The sequence below is a fragment of the Myotis lucifugus genome, unplaced genomic scaffold, assembly GCF_000147115.1.
Source record: "Myotis lucifugus unplaced genomic scaffold, Myoluc2.0 scaffold_680, whole genome shotgun sequence".
NCBI classification, from domain to species: Eukaryota; Metazoa; Chordata; class Mammalia; order Chiroptera; family Vespertilionidae; genus Myotis; species Myotis lucifugus.
In genome coordinates, this window is record NW_005871728.1 from 213172 (window position 1) to 239985 (window position 26814).

General features: G+C 46.3%; 2 protein-coding genes across 2 annotated transcripts in view; both read left to right on the top strand.

Moving 5' to 3' along the window:
• Window positions 1-1952: 1952 nt before the first annotated feature.
• Window positions 1953-9734, top strand: LOC102419469 (leukocyte immunoglobulin-like receptor subfamily B member 4). The gene is made up of 10 exons (XM_023746457.1): window positions 1953-2003; window positions 2459-2494; window positions 2665-2949; window positions 3188-3487; window positions 4014-4298; window positions 4548-4847; window positions 5117-5161; window positions 7900-8031; window positions 9173-9225; window positions 9316-9734. Exons 1-10 carry the CDS (start codon window positions 1973-1975, stop codon window positions 9454-9456), a joined length of 1608 nt encoding a protein of 535 aa, XP_023602225.1. The 5' UTR covers window positions 1953-1972; the 3' UTR covers window positions 9457-9734.
• A 9600-nt stretch (window positions 9735-19334) lies between these two features.
• Window positions 19335-26814, top strand: part of LOC102420098 (NACHT, LRR and PYD domains-containing protein 2) — a 24295-nt gene continuing 16815 nt past the window's right edge. Inside the window, 5 exon segments of the mRNA XM_023746453.1 lie at window positions 19335-19596; window positions 23008-23052; window positions 24357-24455; window positions 26434-26756; window positions 26758-26814. The exon segment at window positions 26758-26814 is cut by the window's right edge and continues 1250 nt beyond it. Coding sequence (XP_023602221.1) covers window positions 19335-19596; window positions 23008-23052; window positions 24357-24455; window positions 26434-26756; window positions 26758-26814 — 786 coding nt within the window.

The following is a 26814-nucleotide window of genomic DNA, read 5'->3' on the forward strand; positions in this document are numbered from 1 at the left end:
GCTGATAGAAATGATTAATAGATAGATGGATGGATAGATAGATAGATAGAGATTGATAGATAGATATAACAGAAAATAGATGACAGATAAAAATAATCTATTATAGATATGTATGTATTAGTAAGAGATGGAAATATACATAATAGGAAGGTAGGTAGACAAAAGATAAAGAAAGAGACACAGAAATACCAGGCATATTTTGTCCCAGTGTCAAAGACAATCAAGTTTTATCTAACCATTTGACCTGTCTTCTTCTTCCTCTCAGTTGGTATCTTCCATTATCTTCTTAATCCTGAGAAAACTCCAATTTCTCATCTGTGATTAAATCACCTTACACCCTCTGCTCTATGCCCAGGCCATGCACCAATGGCACAAACACAGGTCTCACTTCCTCAGCTAATTGAACGAGTTGTGATGATGCTGGGGTTAAGCTTAGGTGGATGTTGACTAAAACACCACAACCACAGGGAAACCATAGAAGCAGCAGGAGATATTTCTGAACCTAAAGAACCTGGTAAGATTTATCATTGTCTACAATGTCCTCAGGGTCTGATGAATGAAGATATGACCAAATAACTTGAAACATTAACCCAATCCACCATAGCTCTTATGAAAATTATGTGCAACTTTCCCCCACAGGATTGTGATAAAATGAAAGCGTGGTAAAGGTCAGCTGTTACATTACTTCAGATTTGTGTGGAAGAGTGACTCATATCGGTGCAGAGAGGGGAGATTTTAAATCTAACTTATGTGTTTATTGAGAAAAGTTGGATGGCATAGCTACTCAGTAAGGTTCAGCCAGTGAGATGGTTTAAAAACAAAGAGGCATTGCCCAGCTCATGGGGCTAAGTAGTTGAGTACTGACCTATGAACCAGTATGTCATGGTTCAATTCCCTGTCAGGGCACATGCCTGGGTGGTGGGCTCGATCCCCTGTGTGGGGCATACAGTAGGCAGCCAGACAATAATTCTCTCTCATCATTGATGTTTCTACCTCTCTCTCCCTCTCCCTTCCCCTCTCTGAAATCAATAAAAACATATTTTTTTAAAAAACAACAATAACAACAAAAGGGTGAAGAGAAGCCAGCACTCGAATAAACCTCTTTTCTTTCACCAGCAAAAATAAAGGAACAGCCCTGACCGGTTTGGCTCAGCGGAGAGAGCATCAGCCTGCGGACTGAAGGGTCCCGGGTTCGATCCCAGTCAAGGGCATGTACCTTGGTTGCGGGCACATCCCCAGTTGGAGGAGTGCAGGAGGCAGCTGATCGATGTTTCTCTCTCATCGATGCTTCTAACTCTCTATCCTTTCCCTTCCTCTCTGTAAAAAATTCAATAAAATCTATTTTTAAAAAAATAAATAAAGGAACAGAGGGGTGACAAAACCCAGTGCAATTACCTTGCTTAGGTTCATCACTTTCATCCATGGACAGAGTCAGTTCTAGCAGCATGGTGGGAACATGCACAGCAAACAAAGAACTACTAATTATGTCGTTGCCTCCCTAGGAGGGCCTGCTCTGGACCACATGCACACACTGTGAGTATAGCTTTGCAGAAAGACAGAATTATTGACTCATTTTTTACATGAATAGAAGGAAACTCTGCATTTAGCAGCAGGAGCCATGAACTCACTGACTATTTCACAGCCGATCTCAGACTGGGAACTACTTCTCTCCTGTTCGTCACCTGTGATCCCTCTTACTGCTCACTTTATAAAGATTAAATGCCCATGAGGAATTGGGGAGAGAAAATAGGGACCAGACTGGGCTGTTGGAGGTTTAAAGTTCAGATGATTAACATCATGATCAGCTGCCTCTTCAAGGCTTTAGTAGAAGACATTGTGAAATGCCTTCACTCTGGGGTTGAGAACCAAGGCCCTCCCACCACTTCCTGTTGCTTGGTGTGACTTTCAGAGAAGTCTGTTCCGCTTAAAGGCAGCATTGCTGAGGCCAACAGGCCAGAGAGGACCCAGAATCATGTCGGTTCTTCCCACTCTGCTCTATCTCGGTGAGTCTGGACAGAAGGATCGGGGTGCAAGCACAATGTTACTGGGGCAGGTTGGCGGTTCTATAAGGCTGGGCTGTCCTCCAATATGAATGAGCAAACAAAACAGAAACAGACTGACAGACACGGAGAACAGACTGACGGTTGCCAGAGGAGAGTGTATGGGGACTGGGTGTAAAGGTGGAGGGATTGAGAAGTATAGATTGGGAGTTAAAGAATACTCATGGGAGCATAGAGCACAGCATAGAAAATATAGCCAATAGTATTGTAACAAGTATATATGGTGCCAGGAGGGTACTGGGCATAGCAAGGGGAAGCACTTTATAATGTATATGAATATCTAACCACTAGGCAGTACACCTGAAACTAATACAAAGTGATCATGAATGTAAACTATAATTGAAAATTTTAAAAATGTTTTAAAGCCTGAGCTGTTCTCACCCAATGTTTCCTTCCAGGGTTGTATCTCGCCCAGAGCACTCAAGCTCAGAATGGTGAGTATCCTTTTAATGTTCAAGGGCTGAGTTGGGTTTGACCAGATATCAGCTCTCTTGGGGGTGGGAAGAAGGGTCTTGGCAATTAGACTCGTGGCTGTAAAAGGGGAGGAAGTGGAAGGTGGCATGAAAAGTAGATACACCTGTAAATTTATTACCTGTTCTTCTAGGATATCTCCTCCCACCTGTTATCAGAGCTCAGCCTGGACCCATGGTTCTATATAATGAACCAGTGACCATCCTGTGCCAAGAGCCTTCACACGCTGAAGCCTACGAGATATATAAAGTGGAAGAACCTGAGCCTAGGGCTGGAAGGAAATTACCGCTGGCTGGGAAGACCAGAACTTTATATATCCAAGAGATGAAACCAGACAAGACAGGACTGTACCGCTGTTCCTATAAGAGTAGAGGACACTGGTCCTCACTCAGTGACATCCTGCATCTGGTGATGACGGGTGAGTGGGACCCAAGCAGCAGGGCCAGGAGGGACCTCTTTGCAGAAAGAGAACCAGACTCTGAGATACGGAGCAGGAAGCACGAAAGCCTCTACCTCTGGGAAAGAATCAGGGATGATGCAGAGACACATTCCCTCAGGGCGGGACACAGAGGGGATAGAAACCAAAGCCACATCTGCTCCTGCGAACAGGAAGGGGTGTGGCCTCCCCTTTATCAGCAAACTTCCTTCTTTCTCAGGATCTTATGACAAGCCCTCACTCTCCAGCATGAGTAGCACGGTGGTGGCTTCAGGAGACAATGTGAAGTTACAGTGTTTCTCCAGAATCAGATTTCATGCATTTATTCTCACCCAAGAAGACGCACCTCAGTTCACCCAGAGACAAAGCTCCACAGCCCAGGACAATGGAGTTCAGACCACCTTCCACATGGACCATGTCACCTCCACACAGGCCGGGACCTACAGATGCTACGGTGCCTTCAGCAAAGACCCCTATGTGTGGTCTCACCCCAGCGACCCATTGCAGCTGGTGGTCACAGGTGAGGAAGGCCCTCCATCCCCACATCCCCTTCTGGAGATGACACTGTCCACTTAGGGAGTGACTGGAAGCAAGAGAAGAGTCTTGTGGGAAGCCCTTGGCAACACCATCTGCTTCCACAAAAGCCACAAGCACCCCACCCGCACACACCACGCAGGCCTCCTAGATATAGCCAGGGGAAACACTCTTTGAAGCATGTGATTATCTAACCACTAGGCTATACAACTGAAAATAATACCAAGTGATAGTGAATGTAAACTGTAATTGGAAATTTAAAAAGTTTTTAAAGCCTGAACTGTTCTCACCCAATGTTTCCTTCCGGGGTTGGGTCTAGCCCAGAGCACTCAGGCTCAGAATGCTGAGTCCTCATAATGTTCATGGATGGAGTAGGGTTTGACCAGATATCAGCTCTCTTGGGGCCTGGGAAGAGGGCTCTTGGCATTTGAACACCTGGCTGTAAAAGGGGAGGAAGTGGAAGGTGGCATGAAAAGTAGATACACCTGTAAATTTATTACCTGTTCTTCTAGGAAGTCTCCCCCCACCTGTTATCACAGCTCAGCCTGGATCCATGGTTCTATGTAATGAACCAGTGACCATCCTGTGCCAAGGGCCTCCAGAGGCTGAAGTCTATGAGATATATAAAGTGGAAGAACCTGAGCCTAGGGACAGAAGGAAATTGCTAATGGCTGGGAGAACCAACACTTTATATATCCAAGAGATGAAACGAGAAAAGACAGGACTGTACCGCTGTTCCTATAAGAGTGGAGAACGCTGGTCCCAGTCCAATAACATCCTGCATCTGGTGATGACAGGTGAGTGGGACCCAGGCAGCAGGGCCAGGAGGGACCTCTTTGCAGAGAGAGAATCAGGCTCTGAGATACGGAGCAGGAAGCAGCAAAGCCTCTACCTCTAGGAAGGCATCAGGGATGATGCAGAGACACATTCCCTCAGGGAGGGACATGGAGGGGATAGAAGCCAGAGCCACATCTGCTCCCTGGTAATAGGAAGGCACAGCACTGGACATGGCTTCCCCTTTATCAGCAAACTTCCTTCTTTCTCAGGATCTTATGACAAACCCTCACTCTCCAGCATGAGTGGCCCGGTGGTGGCTCCAGGAGACAATGTGACGTTACAGTGTTTCTCCAGAATCAAGTTTGATGCATTCATTCTCACCAAAGATGATGCACCTCAGTTCACCCAGAGACAAAGCTCCACAACCCAGGACAATGGACAGCAGACCACCTTCCAAATGGACCATGTCACCTCCACACAGGCAGGGACCTACAGATGCTACGGTGCCTTCAGCAAAGACCCCTATGTGTGGTCTCACCCCAGCGACCCATTGCAGCTTGTGGACAGAGGTGAGGAAGCGATCCATCCATAAGTTCCCTCCTGAAGTTGATGATGTCCAGTTAGAGCAAAGACTGGGTAAAGGAGGAGAGTAGCCTGGGGATTGTTGTCAGCACCCTCTTCTTAGACACGAAGCTGTGAGGTCAACCTCACCCCTTGCCCACCATGCAGCCCTCTTATCACACGTTCAGGGCCAGGGAAGGCATGTAGGTCATTGTGAGTCTCAGGACGAGCCTGAGAAGAACTAAAGTAACCACCCCCATTTCATCTTCATTTGCAGAAGCTCCTTTCGACCCCATACCCATGGAGCCCAAACATCCACAAGGTGAGTCACTGGGTTGTGTGAAGAACGGAAAGTACATGGAGTAGAAATCTCATTTACCAGGGACAGAGTCAGGTGTGTGTTTTTTTCCTTAATTAACCCTCACTGAGGATGCTTTTTCCGTTGACTTTTAGGGAGAGTAGAAGAGAGGGAAAGAGAGAGAGAGAGATTGATATGAGAGACACATGGATTGGTTGCCTCTTGCATATGCCCAACCAGGGCCAGGATGGAACCTGCAATCCAGGTACGTACCCTTGACCGGAAATCAAACCCAGGACCCTTGCGATGTGCAGGTTCACACTCTAACCATGTTGTAACACTGGCTAGGGCCAGAGTCAACTTTTTAAGACCTCTGATGGCTGGAGGAGGCAAAGAGCATACAGATGAAGGAGGTCGGGCTGTTTTCCATTGGGAGAGCAGAAGCCTAGATGGTCTGTGGGTGGCAAATAACATCTGTAGATTCCACAGCTACCTTTCATCATTGATCCATATGCCAGTATTTCTGAGAGCATCTAGGATTCCTAGCCCTCATCACGGAGCTCTACTCCCAGAGGGCAGATGGATACTCATCCTGCCAGCCCCAAATAACTGAGATAATCAGATAATCTTTTCTCTGGAGGCTTCATCCCTACCCTCACCGAGGACACTAAACTTGTGAGAGCTATTTCTACAATTAATTCAGGGTGTCCCGCTGCTACTCTTTTCCCTCCTCTGAGTCGCATTTTCTCCACATATAAGGAAACAAAGTCTGTAAAGGATTAAGAAGGACTGTTGAGAGGCATGGATACATGGAACAGACCGACAGCTGTTAGAGAGGAAGGGCGTTGGGGGGCTGGATAGAAGATGGTGAAGGGATTAAATAAAACACACACACAGGCCCACGCACACACACACACATATAAAACACAGACACAGACAACAGTGTGGTGATGTTTTATTGAGTTGTACACTTGAAACGTGTGTGGTTTTGCAAACCAGTGTCACCCCCCAATAAATTCAATTAAATAAATAAGGGGGGATGGAGAAAGGCCCTAGCTGGTAGAGGGTCATCCTCAGTTGGTTGGAGGGTCATCCCATGCACCAAAGGTGGTGGGTTCGATTCTGTCAGGGCACATACATGTGGGAGGCAATTGATCCATGTTTCTCTTTCACATCAGGGTCTCTCTCTCTCTCTCTCTCTCTCTCTCTCTCTCTCTTTCTCTCTCTCCCTTCCATAAAAAGAAATTTACAAAAACAACTGTAGAGCCAAGACCTTCTGTGGTTGAGGCCATCATTAGTGTTTCCCTACATGTTGAGTAGAATTTAGTATAAACGAGCCTGCAGGCCCATGACGGTCTCTATCAGTGGCTATGACATGTGTGTATTGGGGGACCATTCACAGAGAGATGGACAAGTGCATTTTCAAAGGTGGCATGAGGCAAGGTCAGGAGTTGTGTCTTGGACTTGTTGCTTCTGAGGTGGCCAGGCAACATCTTACACGCATTCAAGAGTTGGCTTTATATGTCTTGAGTTAGAGGGATGGAGAACTGTAGATACAGATGTGGGACTATTGAGCATAAAGGTTGCAACTAATGTAGGGAAGATATTCAGGTATTGCAGTAGAATGAGAAGGAAATCCTAAGGGGAAACATAAGCATGCAAGCTAAAAAAAAAATCTATTAGGGTAAAAAAAATGGCTTATTTCACTTAGCATAATAATCTCCAGGTTCATTTATTAGCAGCTCACTTCTTAATTCTATGAAGTGAACTCTCACATTCGCTTTGCTACCTTTACAATCTTTTTAAGTTTTTATTAAATTTATTGGAGTGACATTGGTTAATAACATGAGTTTCAAATGTGCAATTCCATAGCACATCATCTGTGTGCCCACCACCCAGACTCCAGCCTCCTTCCATCACCATGTGTTTGACCCCACTACCCTGCCCCTCTAGCAACTAAACTTCTGTTGACTGTGTCTATGGTTTTTTGTTTGTATTGTTTGTTTCTTTGCTGCTTTCAGTTTTATATTTCACATATATGAATGCAATCATATGGTTCTTAACTTTTTTGATTAAGTTATCTTGTTTAGCATGACATTCACACTCTTAATTTATCTTGGTTGGCTCATGGGAGCTGGGGTTTTTATGTAGTTTTATTGATTTCAGAGATTAAGGGAGAGGGAGAGAGAGATAGAAACATCAATGACGAGAGAGAATCATAGATTGGCTGCCTCCTGCACACACCCCCTGGGGATCGAGCCCGCAACCCGGGCATATGCCCTAACCGGGAATGGAACCATAACCACCTGGTTCATAGGTCAATGCTCAACCACTGAGTCGTGCCAGCCAGGCTGGATCTATTTTTTTAATATATGTTTATTGATTTCAGAGAGGGAGAGAGAGATAGACACATCAATGATGAGAGGGAATCATTGATTGGCTGCCTCCTGCATGCCCCCCCCCCCAGCCTACTGGGGATCGTGCCCGCAACCTGAGCATGTGCCCTTGACTGGAATTGAACCTGGGACCCTTCAGTCTGCAGGCCAACGCTCTGTCCCGTGGGTGGGGGACAGCCCCCTCCTTGCTGCCCAAACCAGCCAGGGCAGGCTGGACTATTTTTAAGTGGCTCTGTTTATATTATGGTTCACAGGGGTTGACCATTCGGGACTGTGCTGGGGTATGGGGGAACACCCGGCCCCAGTGACTTCTGCGAAGATACTTTAGGAAGGGCAGCTGCTCCAACACTGTCTCCTTCTTTGCAGCCACAGACCATAACCAGACCCAGAACCACCATGGTATTCTGATCGGCTTCCCAGTGGCCATCGTCCTCCTGCTCCTCCTCTTCCTCCTCCTTTTCTTCATCCTCCGCCACCGCCATCGCAAAGCCAGAAACAGTACGTCCTTCAGAGAGCGAGGGAAGCCTGAGCAGAGACCCCTGTGGTGCAAATCCTACAGGGAAAGGGGGAAGGCATCTTCTGGGGGCAGAAAAGGGGGTGAGGGAGCCAGAGGCGTGGAGGTGGGGCTGGTTTGCTGGCTCAAGCTGCGATGGTGATACTCTCTCTTTTTTTACCGATTGATTTTGAGAGAGAGATTGATTTGTTGTTCCACTTTGTTGTTGTTGTTAATCCTCATCTGAGGATATTTTTTCCATTGATTTTTTTTAGAGAAAGTGGGAGGGAGGAGAGACAGAGAGAGAGAAAAAAAACATCTATGTGAGAGAGACACATCGATTGGTTGCCTCCCCCACATGGCCCCACCTGGGAATTGAGCCTGCAACCGAGGTACGTGCCCTTGACCAGAATTGAACCTGCAATTGAACCACGGACCAACGCTCTAACCACTGAGAAAAACGGGCTAGGGCTGTTCCACTCATTTATGCATTCATTGGTTGCTTCTTGTATGTGTCCTGACTGGGGATCGAACCGTGACCTCCTGGTTTATGGATCAAGGCTCAACCCCTGAGCCGCACCAGCAGGGCTAAAAAAAAAAGAAAAAGAAAAAAAAACATATCCTCGCCCAGCTGGCATGGCTCAGTGGTTGAGTGTTGACCTATGAACCAGGAGGTCACCATTCAATTCCAGGTCAGGCACATGCCCAGGTTGCAGGCTCAATCCCCAGTGTGGGGAGTGCAGGAGGCAGCCAATTGATGATTCTCTCTCCTCTCTCTCCCATTACCTCCTAAATCAATAAAAAATATTTTTTTAAAAAAACATATCCTCGCCGAACCGGTTTGGCTCAGTGGATAGAGCGTCAGCCTGCGGACTCAAGGGTCCCGGGTTCGATTCCGGTCAAGGGCATGTACCCTGGTTGCGGGCACATCCCCAGTGGGGGGCGTGCAGGAGGCAGCTGATCGATCTCTCTCATCGATGTTTCTGACTCTCTATCCCTCTCCCTTCTTCTCTGTAAAAAATCAATAAAATATATTTAAAAAATAAAAAATAAAAAATAAAAAAAATAAAAAAACATATCCTCAGGTGAGGATAAAAAAGTTTTTAAATAAAATATGCAGCCCTAACAATGTCCTCTTCCCTCCAGATGCCACCGAGACAAAGAGACAGCCAGAGGCAGTGGAACCCATGGACGGACCGGTAAGCGTTTCCTCCTCTACTCTGCCCCCCAACAATTCCTTTGGTCCCCAACATCACACCATCATATCAAAGTCTCCCTTCCTCCTTCAGGCCTCTGAAGCTAGAGACCCACAGGATGTCACCTATTTCCAAGTGGCCTTCAATGCCCCCACCCACGGGACAGCTTCAGCCCCCTCCTTGCTGCCCAAGCCGGCCCAGGCCAGCGAGTATGCCACACTCGTCCTGAGATGAGCCGTGCTCTGGACAGTAGGACTCAGAGCTACCAGTTGCAAGGTCCCTCCTCTGGCGTCGTTGCTTCTAAATCTGAGGCTGTCAGCTGGGCTGAGGGGACCCACCCACATTACCCAGAAAGAAGGCCCCGGCGCCCCCTGAATCTGGAGATTATCACCCAGTCAGTTCCAGAATCTCCACCATAATTGCCCATCAATTCCTGGGACCCTCCTGGGTTATTGGGACGATGGCAGAGTAATGTTTGTATGTTCTCATTGATTAAACAAATATACTTAAATTATCCTTGGTGCCAGCTTTTCTATTACAGCCTAGATGCACAGAAAAGATTTCAAAACCATTTCTCTTGTCAAAAATGTGTGGTCTAGCCCTGGCCAGGAGGCTCAGTGGGTTGGAGTGTACACCAAAAGGTTGCAGGTTCGATTCCCATTCAGGGCACATACCTAGGTTGTGGGGTCAATCCCCAGTCAGGGTGAGTACAGGAGACAACGGATCAATGTTTCTCTCCCACATCAATGTTTTTCTCTCTCTTTCTCCCCCTCCTTTTCTCTCTCTCTAAAATTAAATATATATTTTTTTTTTCAAAAATAAGTATTGAGAGAGAGAGAGAGAGAGAGAGAGAGAGAGACCAATTTGTTGTTCCACTTATTTAGGCACTTATTGGTTAACTAGACGCCTGGTGCATGAAATTCATGCACGAGGGGGGGGGCAGTCTATCAGCCCAACCTGCACCTTCTCCAATCCGGGACATCCCTCTCACAATCCAAGACCACTGGCTCCTAACCGTTCACCTGTCTGCCTGCCTGATCACCCCTAACCATTCTGCCTGCCTGCCTGATGCCCCTAACTGCTCCCCTGCCTGCCTGGTCACTCCTAACCACTCTCCCCTGCCAGCCTGATTGCCCCTAACTGCTCTCCCCTGCCAGCCTGATCACCCCTAACCGTCTCTGCCTCAGCCGCACCACCATGGCTTCGTCCAGAAGGACATCTGGAAGACATCCGGTCTATCCAGTCTAATTAGCATATTACCCTTTTATTAGTATAGATTCTTGTATGTGCCCTGTCAGGGATGGAACCTATAACCTTGGTGTATCAGGATGATGCTCTAACCAACTGAGCTCCCCAGCCAGGGCCATAATTAAAGTTTTGTTGGAACATGACCACTCATGTTTACTTACGTATTATATATGATGGCAGAGTTTAAATGTTGTAAAAGTGGGGAGCTGGAGGAGGATGTTAAAGATTGATCCTATGGCCAAAACCGGTTTGGCTCAGTGGATAGAGCGTCGGCCTGCGGACTGAAAGGTCCCAGGTTCGATTCCGGTCAAGGGCATGTACCTGGGTTGCGGGCACATCCCCAGTAGGAGATGTGCAGGAGGCAGCTGATTGATGTTTCTCTCTCATCAATGTTTCTAACTCTCTATCTCTCTCCCTTCCTCTCTGCAAAAAATCAATAAAATATATTTTTAAAAAAAAAGTTTGATCCTATGGCTTCCTCACACAGCTGAGGACATCAGTCAGGAAACAGTATAATTTATAAAATCCTTAGTTCTAATACAGACAGTCAAGAGACAACAGCTTGCCCTAGCCAGTTTGGCTTCATGAATAAAGCATCAGCCTGCGGACCAAAGGGTCCCAGGTTCGATTCCAGTCAAGAACACATGCCCAGGTTGCAGGCTCGATCCCCAATGTTGGGCGTGCAGGAGGCAGCCGATCAATGATTCTCTCTCATCATGGATGTTTCTCTCTCTTTATTCCTCTCCCTTCCTCTCTGAAATCAACAAGAAACATATTTTTTTAATATATTTTATTGATTTTTTACAGAGAGGAAGAGAGAGGGACAGTGTTAGAAACATCGATGAGAGAGAAACATCGATCAGCCTCCTCTTGCACACCTCCTACTGGGGATGTGCCTGCAAGCAAGGTACATGCCCTTTGCTGGAATCGAACCTGGGACCTTTCAGTCCACAGGCTGATGCTCTATCCACTGAGCCAAACCGGTCAGGGCAAGAAACATATTTTTAATTAATTAAGGACAACCACCCTGAAGAACCAACTGAAGACTAGCTGAGGCCGAGTCTTAGAGCCAAGGATTTACAGAAGGGGCCACAGAGAGACAGGTAGGAAGGTCAGACATGCGAAAAGGTCCGGGCCCTGCTCCAAAAATTTAAGAATTAAAAAAAAAATTAAATTAAATGAGGGAAAAAGAAAAGGGGGAGGGGCTGGAATGAAGGCGGAGTGTTGAATGGAGCAGTGATGCATGGGAATGGTGTCTGAGACAGATCTCCCTGGAGGCCACAGTGGAGACAGGACTGAAAGGGACCTGAGGGGAGGGGAGACCATTTGCAGGCTAGTGAAAGAAGCCATATCAGAGAAGGTCAGGTCTGAGCTCAAGTGAGGCCGTGGGCGTGGAAGGAAAGAGCAGATTTTAGAGCTACCGAGAAGCTGCAGCAGCTGACCCGCTCTGTGGTTGAGTCAGAGGAAGAAGTTGCGGCTCTCCCTTCTGGGAACACGCCCCTGTCTCTCCCTTCCCCTCTTCTTCCTCCTTGGCAAGCTCCTTTACCCTTCTTGCTCCTAAGCCCCCAGGGCCCCTTCTTCTGCCTCTATCACGTGTTTCCTGAGCCCATTTCTTCTCCCACTCACTTCTTCTATCTCTGTGACTTTCAAAACTACATTTGTGTGGTTTTTTTTTAAGTAAGAAGTTGGCAGTTGTGCAGAATTTCTGGAGAGCCGTTTGCAACATGTGTCCAAATATAAGATGTGAAACATTCAAATCAACAAACACATTTGGGGAACTTGACCTCGAAGGATGGTTACACAATGTGGAATATTCAGAAAGTCCAAGTTCAGTATTCTTTACTTTCTTTTCTTTTTTGAGTTTGGCATTCTTTAAATAGCCACAGAAAAACACACATGCGCACACACACACACACACACTATATATATATATCCTGGCTGGTGTGTTCAGTGGTTAGTGTAGGCCCATGCACCAAAGGATCATGGGTTCCATTCCCAGTCAAGGGCAGGTACCTGGGTTACAGGTTTGATCCCCAGCCTCAGTCAGGATCAGAGCAGGAGGCAACTGATCCAGGTGTCTCTCTCACATCAATCTTTCTCTCTCTCTCTCTCTCTCTCTCTCTCTCATCCAGGTGTCTCTCTCACATCAATCTTTCTCTTTCTCTCTCTCTCCCTCCATCCCTTTCACTCTCTCTAAAAATCAATGGAAAAATATCCTCAGATGAGGATTAACAAAAGAAAGAGAGAGAGAGAGAGAGAGAGAGGAAGGAAGGAAGGAAGGAAGGAAGGAAGGAAGGAAGGAAGGAAGGAAGGAAGGAAGGAAGGAAGGAAAACTTTGAACACTGGACACGCCATCTCAATTTCCCTTGTAAAACATGCTATGGTAAGGAATATTTTTACTCTCAAGAGCAAATATTCTCACCTATGAGCCACGCAATGATTTCTTTTAACAGAGAAGTGTTTTCCCAGACTCCCAGTGTGGACCTATGTTGCTCTCCAGTCCTTGAGTATAAGGTGGTCGACCAGATGACCCTCATATATCCATTACATAGATGACATGCTGTATTCTAACAGGCGTGAAGTGTCTCAGAAGTTGAAGATGCCTGAGTTTCTGAAACAGTGCTCTGAAAATGGAGCTGTTGACTATTTCATTTCAAATTTGGCTTTTAGACCTGGAGAGTATTGTGCTAAATGAAATAAGCCAGTCAGAGGAAGACGAATACCATACGATCCCATTGATATGTGGAATCTAATGAGCAAAATAAACAAACAAACAACATTGAAATAGATTCATAGATACAGAGAACAGACTGGCAGCTGTCAGAGGGGAGGGGCGTTGGGGAGCTGGGTGAAAAAGGTGAAGAGGTTGCCCAGCCGGTGTGGCTCAGTGACTCAGTATCGACCTAGGAACCAGGAGATCACGGTTTGATTCCCTGTCAGGGCACTTTCCTAGGTTGCAGGATCGGTCCCCAGGCAGCTGATCAATGATTCTCTCTCATCATTGATGTTTCTCTCTCTCTCTCTCTCTCTCTCTCTCTCTCTCTCTCTCTCCCCCTCTCCCTTTCTCTCTCTGAAATCAATAAAAAAAATTTATATTTTAAAAAAAGAGTAAAAAAGTTCAGCAGTACCTATTGGTAGTTGCAGAATAACCAGAGATTCGGATTGCAGTATGGGGAATATAGCTAATAATGTTGAGATAACTGGGTATGGGGCCAGGTGGGTGCTTAGGGAAGCAAGGGGCCACTCTGTAGGGTGCCACTTTGCTGTGTATCTGACATGGGTGCAGAATGGTGTTGAATATAAACTGTGGTTGAAAAATAAAATTTTAGAAATTCAGTCTTTGTTCTCCTTGTTCTGCTGAGAATACCCCAGTCATCCCAGTGGCCACTAACCTGTTACCACTGAATTAAGATAAATAAATTTACCTCCTTTCCTTTCCTTTGGCTTGCCTGCTTGCTTCCCCCCCTCCCCCGCCCAATAGGACATTTGCCAGTATCTCATCTGAGGCACATGGAAAATGTTTATCTTTAAACAGAATATATTTGTAATAGTTCCTTCCTTCCACACACTGTTTAAATCCATTACAAGTAATGACTCATTTAAAATATCCTTATCCTATGAGGCAGACACTGGTCCCCATTTACCTATGAGGAAGTTAAGGCACAGGGGTTAAGAAACTTGACCAAGCCCTAACCGCTTTGGCTCAGTGGATAGAGCGTCGGCCTGTGGACTCAAGGGTCCCAGGTTCGATTCCAGTCAAGGGCATGTACATTGGTCGCGGGCACATACCCAGTGGGAGTGTGCAAGAGGCAGCTGATCGATGTTTCTCTCTCATTGATGTTTCTAACTCTCTGTCCCTCTCCCTTCCTCTCTGTAAAAAATTAATAAAGTATATTTTAATTAAAAAAAAGAAACTTGACCAAGTTTGCACAGCCTAGAAAGGTTTGGAGGGATGGATGTCCCTCTCTGAGTACCATCACCTGAAAGACAGCTATTGGTGGGTTGATTATCAAGTCAGAGGGCCCATGGGTCTCTCCCTCTTTCTGAGGGATTCTTGAGAGATAAAGATAGATAGATAGATAGATAGATAGATAGATAGATAGATGATAGATAGATAGATAGATAGATGATAAATAGATATAGATGAGATAGATAGATGATAGATACATGGATGATAGATAGATAGATAGGTAGATAGATAGATAGATAATAGATAGATAGGTAGATAGATAGGTAGGGAGGGAGGGAGGTAGATAGATAGATACAGAATCTCAGAGAAATAACCTCATGCCAGGAAACCAACCCTTTGGGTCCCTTGACCCTCCCCATTTTTTTGTTTGTTTGTGTTTTGTTTTTTTGTTAATCCTCACCCAAGGATATTTTTCCATTGACATTTAGAGAGAGTGGAAGGGAGGGGGAAAGACAGAGAGAGAGAGAGACATCAATTGATTGCCTCCTGCACATGTTCCACCAGGGCCAGGGATTGAGCCTGCAAATAAAGCACATGCCCTTGACCAGAATCAAACCTGGGATCCTGTAATCCAAGGGCCGATGTTCTATCCACTGAGCCAAACCAGCTAGAGCAACTCTCCTCGTTTTAAAGCCAGGATCACTCTCCTGTCCCTGGCTCTAGAGCAGCAGTTCCCAACCTATGGGTCGCGACCCCTTTGGCGGTCGAACGACCCTTTCACAGGGGTCGCCTAAGACCATCCTGCCTATCAGATATTTACATGATGATTCATCACAGTAGCAACATTACAGTTATGAAGCAGCAACGAAAATAATGTTATGGTTGGGTCACAGCATGAGAAACTGTGTTTAAAGGGCCAGAAGGTTGAGAACCACTGCTTTAGACCCAACCTATATGATGGCCATTAGCCACACATGGCTATTGAATACCAGAAATGTGACTTATCTAAACCGATATGTGCCAGTGTGAAATACAGGCCAGATCTTGAATGTAAAATAAAAGTGCTTTCAAAAATTAAAAATATATATTGGCCCTGGACAGGTAGCTCAGTTGGTTAAAGCATCCTCCCCACACACCAAGGTTGTGGGTTCAATCCGCGGTCAGGGCACATACAAGAATCAACCAATGAATAATGCAGCATAAGTGGGACAACAAATCCATCTCTCTCTCTCTCTCTCTCTCTCTCTCTCTCTCTCTCTCTCTCATCAATTTTTAAAAATATTTGTATGACGGCAGGAAGCAGCTAATCACAGCTGAAGGTTCCAAGCCCTGATTCTCAAGCTTGGCCCCAATTGCAATCACCTGGGACTCTTTAAGAGCACCCCTACGTCTGGGCAGCCCTCACTGACCTAGACGTCAGACTCTCTGGGCCTTGGTACTTTGAAACGATGCTCGAGGCAGGTGAGTTTAACACGCAGCCAAGGGTGAGAACACCGGGAACGGATGCTCAAATTAGAGAAAGGGTCTCCACCTATCAGTCATCACGCTGGTGGCGGGAAGTTCTCGGCAGCGGGCCAATCCCAGAGCTTGGGTAGAAAGACACACTTCTTATAGGTGGGTTTTCAAGCCTCAGCCGTCGTGACTGTGGCCGGAGAATGGGTCCGGGTGTTGGTGAGGTGAGTAATATCCTGGCTTCTTCTTTACTCCATGTCTCTCTGTCTTCATTCAGCTGTTAAGTCTACAATAAATATGCCTCCTCTCTTTTTTTTTGAATGTTTGCATGTTAAACCTTTGAAGTTTCAAGTCCGATTCCCCTCTGACCATGACTCCTATAACTTTGAATAGTTTTTCTCCTCTTGCTGAAACTCAGTTTCCTAAGATCACTGGGTGTAAATGTAAGTCGGATTAACTTTGGCCAAATGAGAACAACATGAAATAACCTGTTTTGTGTAAAACGCGTGCTACTTGCAACGAACGTTTTTAAGGGCAAAAGACACACCCCGTGGTCAACGGGCTAATGTGAGGCCATATGAAGCCAGATCCAAGCTCCCATTTTCCCTAAAGCCGGTATCGAATCTCTAATTTCACTCTCTTAGCCAAGTTTCTAGAAATAGAAGTATAACTTTGGTTCATAGGCTGATGCTCAACCACTGAGGCATGCCAGCTGGGCACATACAGATATTTTTAAAAATTGATCTGAGAGGCTGGAGGAGGGAGGGAGAGAGAGAGAGAGAGAGAGAGAGAAATTTGTTCTTCCATTTATTTTATGCCCATGCCTCCACGTCAAGACACCTCATGCATGTTTCTGCCCCTCTAGCTTCTTGCCCTACCGTTCCCCTGAAATTGCTCTTCTTAAGATCTCGTCTGACAAACACAAAGATTAGTTGGGGTCCTTCTCTGACGGGTCTCCATAAGGCAGCTGAATCGTTGTTCCAGGAGATATGTCCTCGTACAAATAAAACGCAGGCTAGTTAAAGACCGGAAGGTCAAGACCAGTCCTAAGAATCTGCCGTTAACGTTTCTTTTGTTGGTTAACATTTTTTAAATTGCACTGATATTCGCTATTTTATATTCGCTTCAGGTGTAGAGCGCAGTGGGTAGACATTTATATAACTTGTGACGTGATTTCCCCCGACAAGTCTAGTAACCATTTGGCCCCAAACATAGTTGTTACAATATTATTGACTCTGTTCCTTATGTTGTGATTTGCATCCCTGTGACGATCTTGTAACTACCAACTTGTACTTGTGCATCCCTTCCCCCTTGTCACCCAGCCCCCCCCAACTCTCCTCCCCTCTGGCAACCCTTATGCAGTCTGTTCCCTGTGTCTATGAGTCTCTTCCTGTTTTGTTTCTTCATTTATTTTGTTCTTTCGATTCCACACATAAGGGTCCCACGGTTACATCTCAATGTAAATACAGTGGGGCCTTGACTTACGAGTGTCCAGACTAACGAGTTTTTTGAGATACCAGCTGTCTCTCGGCTGATTTTTTGCATTGAGTTGATAGAGTAATTTGAGTTAACGAGCTCCTTAATGAGCTTGGTCTCGGAAAGAATTAAACTTGTAAGTCAAGGCCCCACTGTACAACCATTGAACACTTGGGTGTAGATACACTACTTTGGTGTAAGATGTGTTTCGTTGCTGTGATTTTGGATCCCACTGCAGGTATAACTTTTCTCTTCCCACTGGAGTTACTCCATGAGTGTTGCCCAACCATCCACAGCCTCAAAGGCCCACCAGGTTCTGACCCGTTTCACTTCATCTGCCTGCCTCCCAGCTTCACGGAAGACTTTATTCTGGGTTTAACCAGTTGGTTCTTCTCTTCTGAAATGTCCTTAGTTTTGCACCTGATGCCTGGGTGAGGGTGGGGGTGGGGGAGGTGTCTATGGGAGTCGATTAACAGAGGAATTGACATCACAGCATCTGAAAGAAGGCTGCTCTGATTCAAATGTTGGCTTCCACACCTCACAGCTGGCTGAGAACGGACCATGGCTCATCTCTCTAAATCTCCTTTCCCTGTGTTTTAAAAGGATCGCCCTTACAAATGACCTCATTCGAGTCTTTCAACAAGGGCTAAATTATATGCTTACCACCTGATTCGCATATAAATAGCATTAGGAATGGGGTAGTTGCCATGGTCTTTTTTGTTGTTGTTGTTGTTGACACTATTAAGGTCCCCCATTTTCCCATCCTTTGCCCACCTCCATCCAGCCTGCCTCCTCTGGCCACAACCACCCTTGTCTGTGTCTATGGGTTATGCATATATGTCCTTTGGGTCATCCCTTCACCTTCTTTTATCCAGCCCCTCCCACTCCCCTTCCCTCCTACAGCTGTCTGTCCCATGTACCCATGCCTCTGCTTCTGTTTTGTTCATCAGTTTATTTTGTTCATTAGACTCCACGTGTAAGTGAGATCATATGGTATTTGTCTAATCTCCAGGTCCATCCATGCTGTTGCAAAAGGTAAGATTTCCTTCTCTTTTTTAAAATATATTTTTATTGATTTCTGTCGTGACCGGTTTGGCTCAGTGGATAGAGCGTCGGCCTGTGGACTGAAAGGTCCCAGGTTCAATTCCAGTCAAGGGCATGTACCTTGATTGTGGGCACATCCCCAGTAGGGGGTGTGCAGGAGGCAGCTGATCGATGTTTCTCTCTCATCGATGTTTCTCACTCTCTATCCCTCTCCCTTCCTCTCTGTAAAAAATCGATAAAATATATTTTTTAAAAAATAAATAAAATAAAATATATTTTTATTGATCAGAGAGGAAGGGAGAGGGAGCGAGAGATGGAAACATCAGTGATGAGAGAGAATCATTGATTGGCTGCCTCCTGCACGCCCCACACTGGGGAATGAGCCCGCAACCTGGGCAGGTGACCTGACCAGAATCAAACCATGACCTCCTGGTTCATAGGTCGACGCTCAACCACTGAGCCACACTGGCCGGGCAAGATTTCCTTCTTCACAGCCACATAGTATTCCATTGTGTAAATGTACCGCCCCCTTTTTTTTACCTTTATTTATTTATTTTTAGCTTCTTGTTGACAGTATTACAGATGTCCCCCATTTTCCCCTCCTTTGCCTCTCTCCACCCAGCCCTCACCCCACCCCAGGCCTTCCCCACACTATTGTCTGTGTCCATGGGCTATGCCTGTATGCATATGTGTTCTTTGGTTAGCCCTGCTCGTCCCCTCCATCCTCCTCCCCTCTGAGGTCTGTCCGTCTGTTCCACGTATCCATGTCTCTCGACCTATTTTGTTCGTCAGCTTATTTTGTCATTAGATTCCACATATCAGTGAGATCATGGCGATCGTTGTCTTTCTCTGACTGGCTTATGTCACTTAGCATACTACTCTCCAGGTCCCTCCAGGCTGTCGCCAAAGGTAAGGGTTCCTTCTTTCTCGTGGCTGCATAGTATTCCATTGTCAAAAGCTCAGCTCTCCCACGTAGGACAAGATGGATTTCAACCTGAGGCCTCTCCTGGAACAGCTGGAGCTGGAGGAGCTGAGCCAGTTCAAGTCTCTGCTGAGGACCCTTCCCCCACAAGATGAGTTACAGCACGTGTCCCAGACGGAGGTGGACGAGGCCAACGGGCAGCAGCTGGCGGAGATTCTCACCACCCGCTGCCCCGTCTTTTGGGTGGAGATGGTGACCATCCAGGTCTTTGACAAGATGAACCGAACGGATCTGTCCAAGAGAGCCAAGGATGAGCTCAGAGGTGAGCCGACGGGAGGCCGCCCTGTGTCCTGAGGGGGGGGGGGGCGGGAGTGGGAGTGCCCAGGGTTTGAGAAACACAGAGATAACAGTGAGCCTCGGAGGGGCTACCTAGGCTCAACACAAAGTGTCATTCTTATATCCTCACCATTTCTTATATCCTTGCCATTTCTTATATCCTCGCCATTTCGTATATCCTCTCTATTTCTATTCTTTCTGAGTCCTGTATACCTACCCTGGGCTCCTCACCATACATCCCTTCTTCTGTTCTAAACTGTTTCTGAAATGTATTCATGATTGTCTTCCTTCCTTCCTTTGTGTTTGTTTGTTTGTTTATTCATTTATTTTTATTTGAATTTATTTCGGGTGACATTGGTTCGCAAAACCATACAGGTTTCAACGGTACAACTCAACAAAACACCATCTGCACACTGCATCGTGCGCCCATTTCCCCAAGCAGTCACTTTCCATCCCCCTTCCCCGCCCTCATGCCCACCTCCACCTCCACCCCCGCACTCTTCCACCCCCCTCCCCTCTGGCCATCACCGCATTGTTGTCTGTGCCCATGGGTTATGCATATATGTTCTTTGGCTGATCCCTTCACCTTCCTTCATCCAGTCCCTCAACCCTCCTCCCCTCTGACAGCTGTCAGTCTGTTCCATGCATCCATGCTTCAGTGTCTATTTTGTTCATCAGTTTCTTTTGTTCATGGATTTCCACATATAAGTGAGATCATATGGTATTTGTCTTTCTCTGACTGACCCGTTTCACTTAGCACAATGCTCTCCGGGTCCACCCATGCTGTCAAAAAAGGTAAAGCGTTCCTTCTTTTTTACAGCTGTATAGTATTCCATTGTGTAGATGTACCACCGCTTTTTTATCCACTCACCTGGGCTGTTTCCAGATCTGGGCTGTTGTAAATTGTGCTGCTATGAACATAGGGCTGCATATAGTCTTTCAAATTAGTGTTTCAAGTTTCTTAGGATATATTTTCAGAAGTGTGATCACTGGGTCAGATGGGAGCTCCATTTTTAACTTTCTGAGGAAACTCCATGCTGTTCTCCACAGTGGCCGCACCAGTCTGCCTTCCCACCAGCAGGGCACCAGGGTTCCCTTTTCTCCACATCCTCGCCAGCACTTGTCGTTTGTTGGTTTATGGTCGCCATTCTGGCAGGTGCAAGGTGATACCTCCTTGTGGTTTTAATTTGCATCTCTCGCCTGTCCTCCACAATGTTAAATCAGTGCGTAACCTCTGTTTTGTTTTTAATTCCTACTTATAATGTTTCTTTCCCACATAGTTGTGTCTATAAACACACTTACACACATTCATATACTGAAACCCCTACTGTCCTTTAGGTCAGCAGCATTGGGGGCTGGGTGACTCTCTTGGGGGAAGGAAAGGAACATTCTGTGCTCTGTAGGATAATTAGCAGCATCCCTGGTACCTGGGTGCTAGCATCCCAACACCTCTAACCCTTACATGCTTGCAGCACACTGCCTCCTCCCCCCTGCCCCCCCACTGGTGACGACCAATGATGTCTACACATATGGCCAAATGTTCCCTCTACAGGGAAAATGGCCCTGAGTGGAGAGCCATGTTTTATGTCACGGGGTTCCCAACTCTCGCTGTTCTCAGCAATCTCCTGGGGAGCTTGAAATATACTGACATCTGGAACCTATCGCTGGAGAGACCCATTTAACTAATTGATCTAGGGCTCCCCCTAGGCATGTAGTGCCTTTTTTTATTATTACAATTTGACATTCACTATTATTTTGTATTAGTTTCAGGTGGATGGTGAGTGGTTAGACATTTGTATACTTTACCAAGTGATTCCTGCAATAACTATAGTGCCCATCTGACACCATACATAGTTATTACAATACTGGCTTGTTTGGGAAGGATTCTTTATCTTTATTGTTGAAAGTATTACAGATGTCCCCCTTCTTCCCCCATGGACTCCCTCTACCCCACTCCCACCTCCTGCCCAGGCCTGCACGGCGATATGGTCTGTATCCATGGGTGATGCATATGTGTATGTAAGTTCTTTGGCTAATCTCTCCTGCCCCCCTCCCAATACTATTGACTATATTCCCTATGCTGTACGTTACATCCCGTGACTATTCTGTGACTTCAATTTGCACTTTTTAAATATATTTTTATTGATTTCAGAGAGGAAGGGAGAGAGAGAGAAAGAGAAAGAGAGAGAGAGAGAGAACCATCAATGATGAGAGAGAACCAGTAATCAGCTGCCCCTTGCATACCCCCCACTGGAGACTGAGCCCACAACCCAGGCATGTACCCTGCTCCTGACCTGGAATCAAACCATGAACTTCTGGTTCGTATGTCGACGCTCAACCACTGAGCCACGTGGGCTGGGCCCAATTTGTACTTGTTAAGATCCCTCCCCTTTTTCACTCAGCAACCCAAGCCCTTCCCATCTGACAACCACCAGTCTGTTCTCTGAGTCTGTTTCTCTTTGGTTTGTTTGTTTGTTTTGTTCTTTAGATCCACAGATGCGTGAGATCCTGCGGTACTTGTCTTTCTCTGCCTGGCTCACTTCACTGAGCATCATACCCTCTAGGTCCAGCCATAGGCATGGGATTCTTCAAGGTTTCCTGGGTGATAACTGTGTACATCCCAAGTTTTATAATTCCTACTTAGAGGGCTCTGCTACCTGACACAGTAGCTACCTCTATGATTTTTTTTTCTTTTTAAAAAATGTCTGACCAGGCCAGTGTTGTTCAGTGGTTGAGCACTGATCTATGAACCAGAAAGTCACGGTTCAACTCCCGGTCAGGGCACATGCCCAAGTTTTGGGCTCCATCCCCAGTAGAGGGTGTGCAGGAGGCAGCTGATCCATGATTCTCTCTCATCATTGATGTTTCTATCTCTCTCTCCCTCTCCCTTCCTCTCTGAAATCGATAAAAATATATATATATATATATATTTAAAATTTTTCTGGTTTTATTCCAGCTGGGGCTTCATTTTTAGCTTAGTGTAGTGTCCCCGTCTTTATACATATACATATACATATACATATACATATACATATACATATACATATACATATTCAGAGAGTAAAGGAGAGGGAGAAAGATAGAAACATCAATGATGAGAGAGAATCATGGATCAGCTGCCTCCTGCACACCCCACACTGGGGATCAAGTCTGCAACCCAGGCATGTGCCCTGACTGGGAATCAAACCGTGACCTCCAGGTTCATAGGTCGACGCTCAACCACCTTGCATGCCAGCCGGGCTGTTCCCTGCCTTCAACAGACAGGTGAGGGAGTAGCCCTCGCCGGTCTCTGGAGCAATTACAGGTTTGAAAGCAGCATGAGGAACATCAGCGTTGTACTCAGCTCAGGGTCTGGCTCTGAAAACTGCACATGTCTCTCCCCCTCCTGCTTTTTCAGAAGCGGCTTTGAAGTCTCTTCAGAAAAACAAGGTTCCATTGTCAGGTACGTTACCTCCTTGACAGCCTTTTTTTTTTTTTTAATGTGAGATTTGGGGATTTAGGGACAAGATATTATGCCAAGCACTAAGACGGCAAAGAAATACAAGACTTCCTCTCTTCTGCATTCAGGCAGGTGGCAGTGGTAAGAGGTGTAAGACGTGGAAAGGTAACATGAGGCCGTATTTATACTAGAAATCAGAGTGAACTTTCTCTTGGAATCTAGATACGCTGGGTGTTAGACTGACCTGCGGCAGAGGTGGCCAAGCTATGACTCACAAAGCAAGTCCCACCCACCTACAAGCTAAGAATAGCTTTCACTTTTTTTGTTTCTGTGGGGTTTTTTTGGGTTTTTTTTGTTTTTTGTGGGTTGTTTTTGTTTTTTTGTTTGGGTTTTTTTGTTTTGTTTTGTTTTGTTTTTTGGTTAATCTTACCCCAGGACATTTTTCCCATTGATTTTTTTTAATATATTTTATTGATTTTTTACAGAGAGGAAGGGAGAGGGATAGAGAGCCAGAAACATCGATGAGAGAGAAACATCGATCAGCTGCCTCCTGCACACCCCCTACTGGGGATGTGCCCACAACCAAGGTATATGCCCTTGACCGGAATCGAACCTGGGACCCTTGAGTCCGCAGGCCGACGCTCTATCCACTGAGCCAAACCAGTCAGGGCCCCATTGATTTTTAGAGTGGAAAAGAGGGAGAGGGAGGGAAAAGGAGAGAGAAAGAGAGAGAAGCATCCATGTGTGAGAGATACACATGGATTGGTTGCCTCACACATGTGCCCGACCTGGGCTGGGAATCAAACCTGCAATCCAAGTACATGCCCTTGACTGGGAATCAAACTCGCAACCCTTCAATGCTTGGGCCGACGCTCTAACCACTAAACCACAACAGCCAGGGCTTGAACAATGTATTCTTTTTTTTTTTTTTGAGGGGGGTGTGGAGGACATCGACTTGTTCCACTTATTGATGCTTTCATTGGCTGATTCTCGTATGTGCCCTGACCAGGGATTGAACTCACAACCTTGGCATGTTGACATGACATGCTAACCACTGAGCTCTCTGGCCAGGACCGTGTATTCTTAACTCCATCGGTAGCCCCTTGCTAGAAAAGGCATGTAAGCCTGATGTCATGGCCTGGCACACTTCATCTCCCATGCTTCCTTAGCATTCTTTCTATGTGACCTGGGCTTAAACATGGAGGCCCAACTGTTGACCTTGAACCACCTTGAAGTCCCACCTCTGCCAAATAGAAGGCTCCATACTGGTACAGGGACAAGCCCATGATGTCCCCTCTTTTCTTCAGGGATAGCACGTATTCGGGAACCCAAATGTGCAAACGAGGAAGAAATACAACAGCATTTAGAAGAAGGAGCAGAAAGAGGAGGAGGAGGAGAAGAGCCAGGTTGGTCTTGGAACGTCCAGTGTTAGAGGAAGCTAAGGGAAGCCACCCCTTTTCCACCCCTTTGTGTGTGTGTTTTGGGGGGATGGGTTAAGAGAGGGAGCGGGAGAAAGAGAGAGAGAAGACATTGATATGAGTGAGAAGCATTGATTGATTGCCTCCTTCACATGCCCAGACCGGGGACCAAACCCGAAACCTAGGTATGTGCCCTGACCGGACTCAAACCCGTGACCTTTGGTTGCACGGGAGGATGCTCCAACCGAGTCACACTTGCCAGCACAAGTTGTAGACAAAGAATTTAGATTCTCTACTCCTTAGAGCCTATTTTATCATCACACTTCTGATGAGGTAACTACACCTATTTTTTTAAGTATTCTTTCTATCTTTTTATTTTTTAATTACAGTGGACATACAATATAGGTTCAGGTATACATCATAGTGATTAGACATTTATATAACTTAAAACATGTTCCCCCTGATCAGTCTAGTACCCACCTGGCACCATACAAAGTTATTGCGATGATATTCTTTTCCTTTTTTATTGAATCTATTGGGGTGCTATGAATTAATAAAATACATGTTTCAGGGGTACAATTCTATAACACAACATCTGTAGATTGTCTTGTGTGTTCACCACCCCAAGTCAAGTCTCCTTCCATCTCCATTTAGTTCCCTTTTACCTCCTTCTATTTTCCCCAGACCCTGTTTCCCCCTAGGAATCACCAAACTGTAATCACCAAGCTGTTGTCTGTGTCTATGAGGTTGTGTTATTATTGTTGTTATTGGGTTTTGTTTGGTTTAATCCTTTCACCTTTTTCACGCAGACCCACACACCCCTTCCCCTCTGGCAGCTGTCAATCTGTTCTCTGTATCTGTGAGTCTGTTGTTGTTTTTTTAAAATATTTTTTTGTTGTGGGTCTAGAATTTAGCTCATGTGCACGTGGATATTTTTTTTTAAATTAAATCTTTATTGTTCAGATTATTACAGTTGTTCCTCTTTTTTTCCCCCATAGCTCCCCTCCACCCGGTTCCCACCCCACCCTCTGCCCTTACCTCCCCGCCCTCCACTGTCCTCATCCATAGGTGCACGATTTTTGTCCAATCTCTTCCCGCACCCCCCACACCCCTTTCCCCCCCAGAGAATAGTCAGTCCACTCCCTTTCTATGCCCCTGATTCTATTATATTCACCAGTTTATTCTGTTCATCAGATTATGTATTGACTTTAAATATATTTTTATTGATTTCAGAGAGGAAGGGGGGAGAGAAAGAGAGAGAGAGAGAGAGAGAGAGAGAGAGAGAGAGAGAGAGAGAAACATCAATGATGAGAGAAAATCATTGATTGGCTGCCTCCTGCATGCCCCCTACTGGGCATCGAGCCCACAATCCGGGCATGTGCCCTTGACCAGAATCGAACTTGGGACCCTTCAGTCCACAGGCCAACGCTCTATCCACTGAGCCAAACCAGCCAGGGCAAGTCTGTTTTATTGTTTTGTTAGTTTCTTTTGTTCATTAGATTCCACATATAAGTGACATCATACGGTCTTTGTCTTTCCCCGCCTGACTTATTTCACTGAGCATAGCACCCTCTAGGCCCATCCATGCTGTCGCAAGTGGCAAGATCTCATTCGTTATCCTGGCCCTGTCATATTCTATTGCCTATAAAGTACACCTGTTCTGTGTCAAGCTCACCCTAATTGCTATTTTACAGAGCTCACTCAAGAACCGGGCGGAAGTGTCACCAACCCAGAAGAAGTAACGGAAGGTTTGGAAGAAGAAACACCAGGTGTGTCTCAGATCTCCCTGGAGGGAGCTTGGCATCCGGTGGCTCTTGAGCAACCTCACTTCTCCGTGTGTGTGTGTGTGTGTGTGTGTGTGTGTGTACACGTGTGCGCCCGTTTCTTTCCTACTTGACACAAAGCACTTTGTTCCCAATGATTAACCAGCTAGACCCCTTCTCTCTCCCGTCTCCTATCCCTGAAGGTGCACAGGACACCTACAGCAGTATATGGGAGACATCCGGGCCCATCTGGAAGCAAAACCTTTGGCCCGAAGCCAGTGAAAAACTCCATAGATTCACGCAGAGATACGAGAGGCTAGTCCCCTTCTGTAACCCCAACATGCTGGATGGGCCCTTCCCACACACGGTGGTGCTGCAGGGCGCGGCGGGCGTGGGGAAAACCACGCTAGCCAAGAAGTGGATGCTGGACTGGGCACAGGACCACCTCCCGGGGACATTCCACTCTGCCTTCTACCTCAGCTGCAAGGAGCTGGGCCGCCAGGCCCCCTGCACTTTCGCGGAGCTCCTTGGCTAAGAAGTGCCCAGATGCGCAGGAGGTCGGCCCCCAGGTCCTGGCCCAGGGC

Coding starts and splice junctions, on each gene's coding strand:
- LOC102419469 (XM_023746457.1), top strand. CDS start 1,973: ATGTCGGTTCTTCCCACTCTGCTCTATCTCG. Junction 8,032..9,172: donor CCATCGCAAAGCCAGAAACA/GTACGTCCTTCA, acceptor TCTTCCCTCCAG/ATGCCACCGAGACAAAGAGA. Junction 9,226..9,315: donor TGGAACCCATGGACGGACCG/GTAAGCGTTTCC, acceptor TTCCTCCTTCAG/GCCTCTGAAGCTAGAGACCC.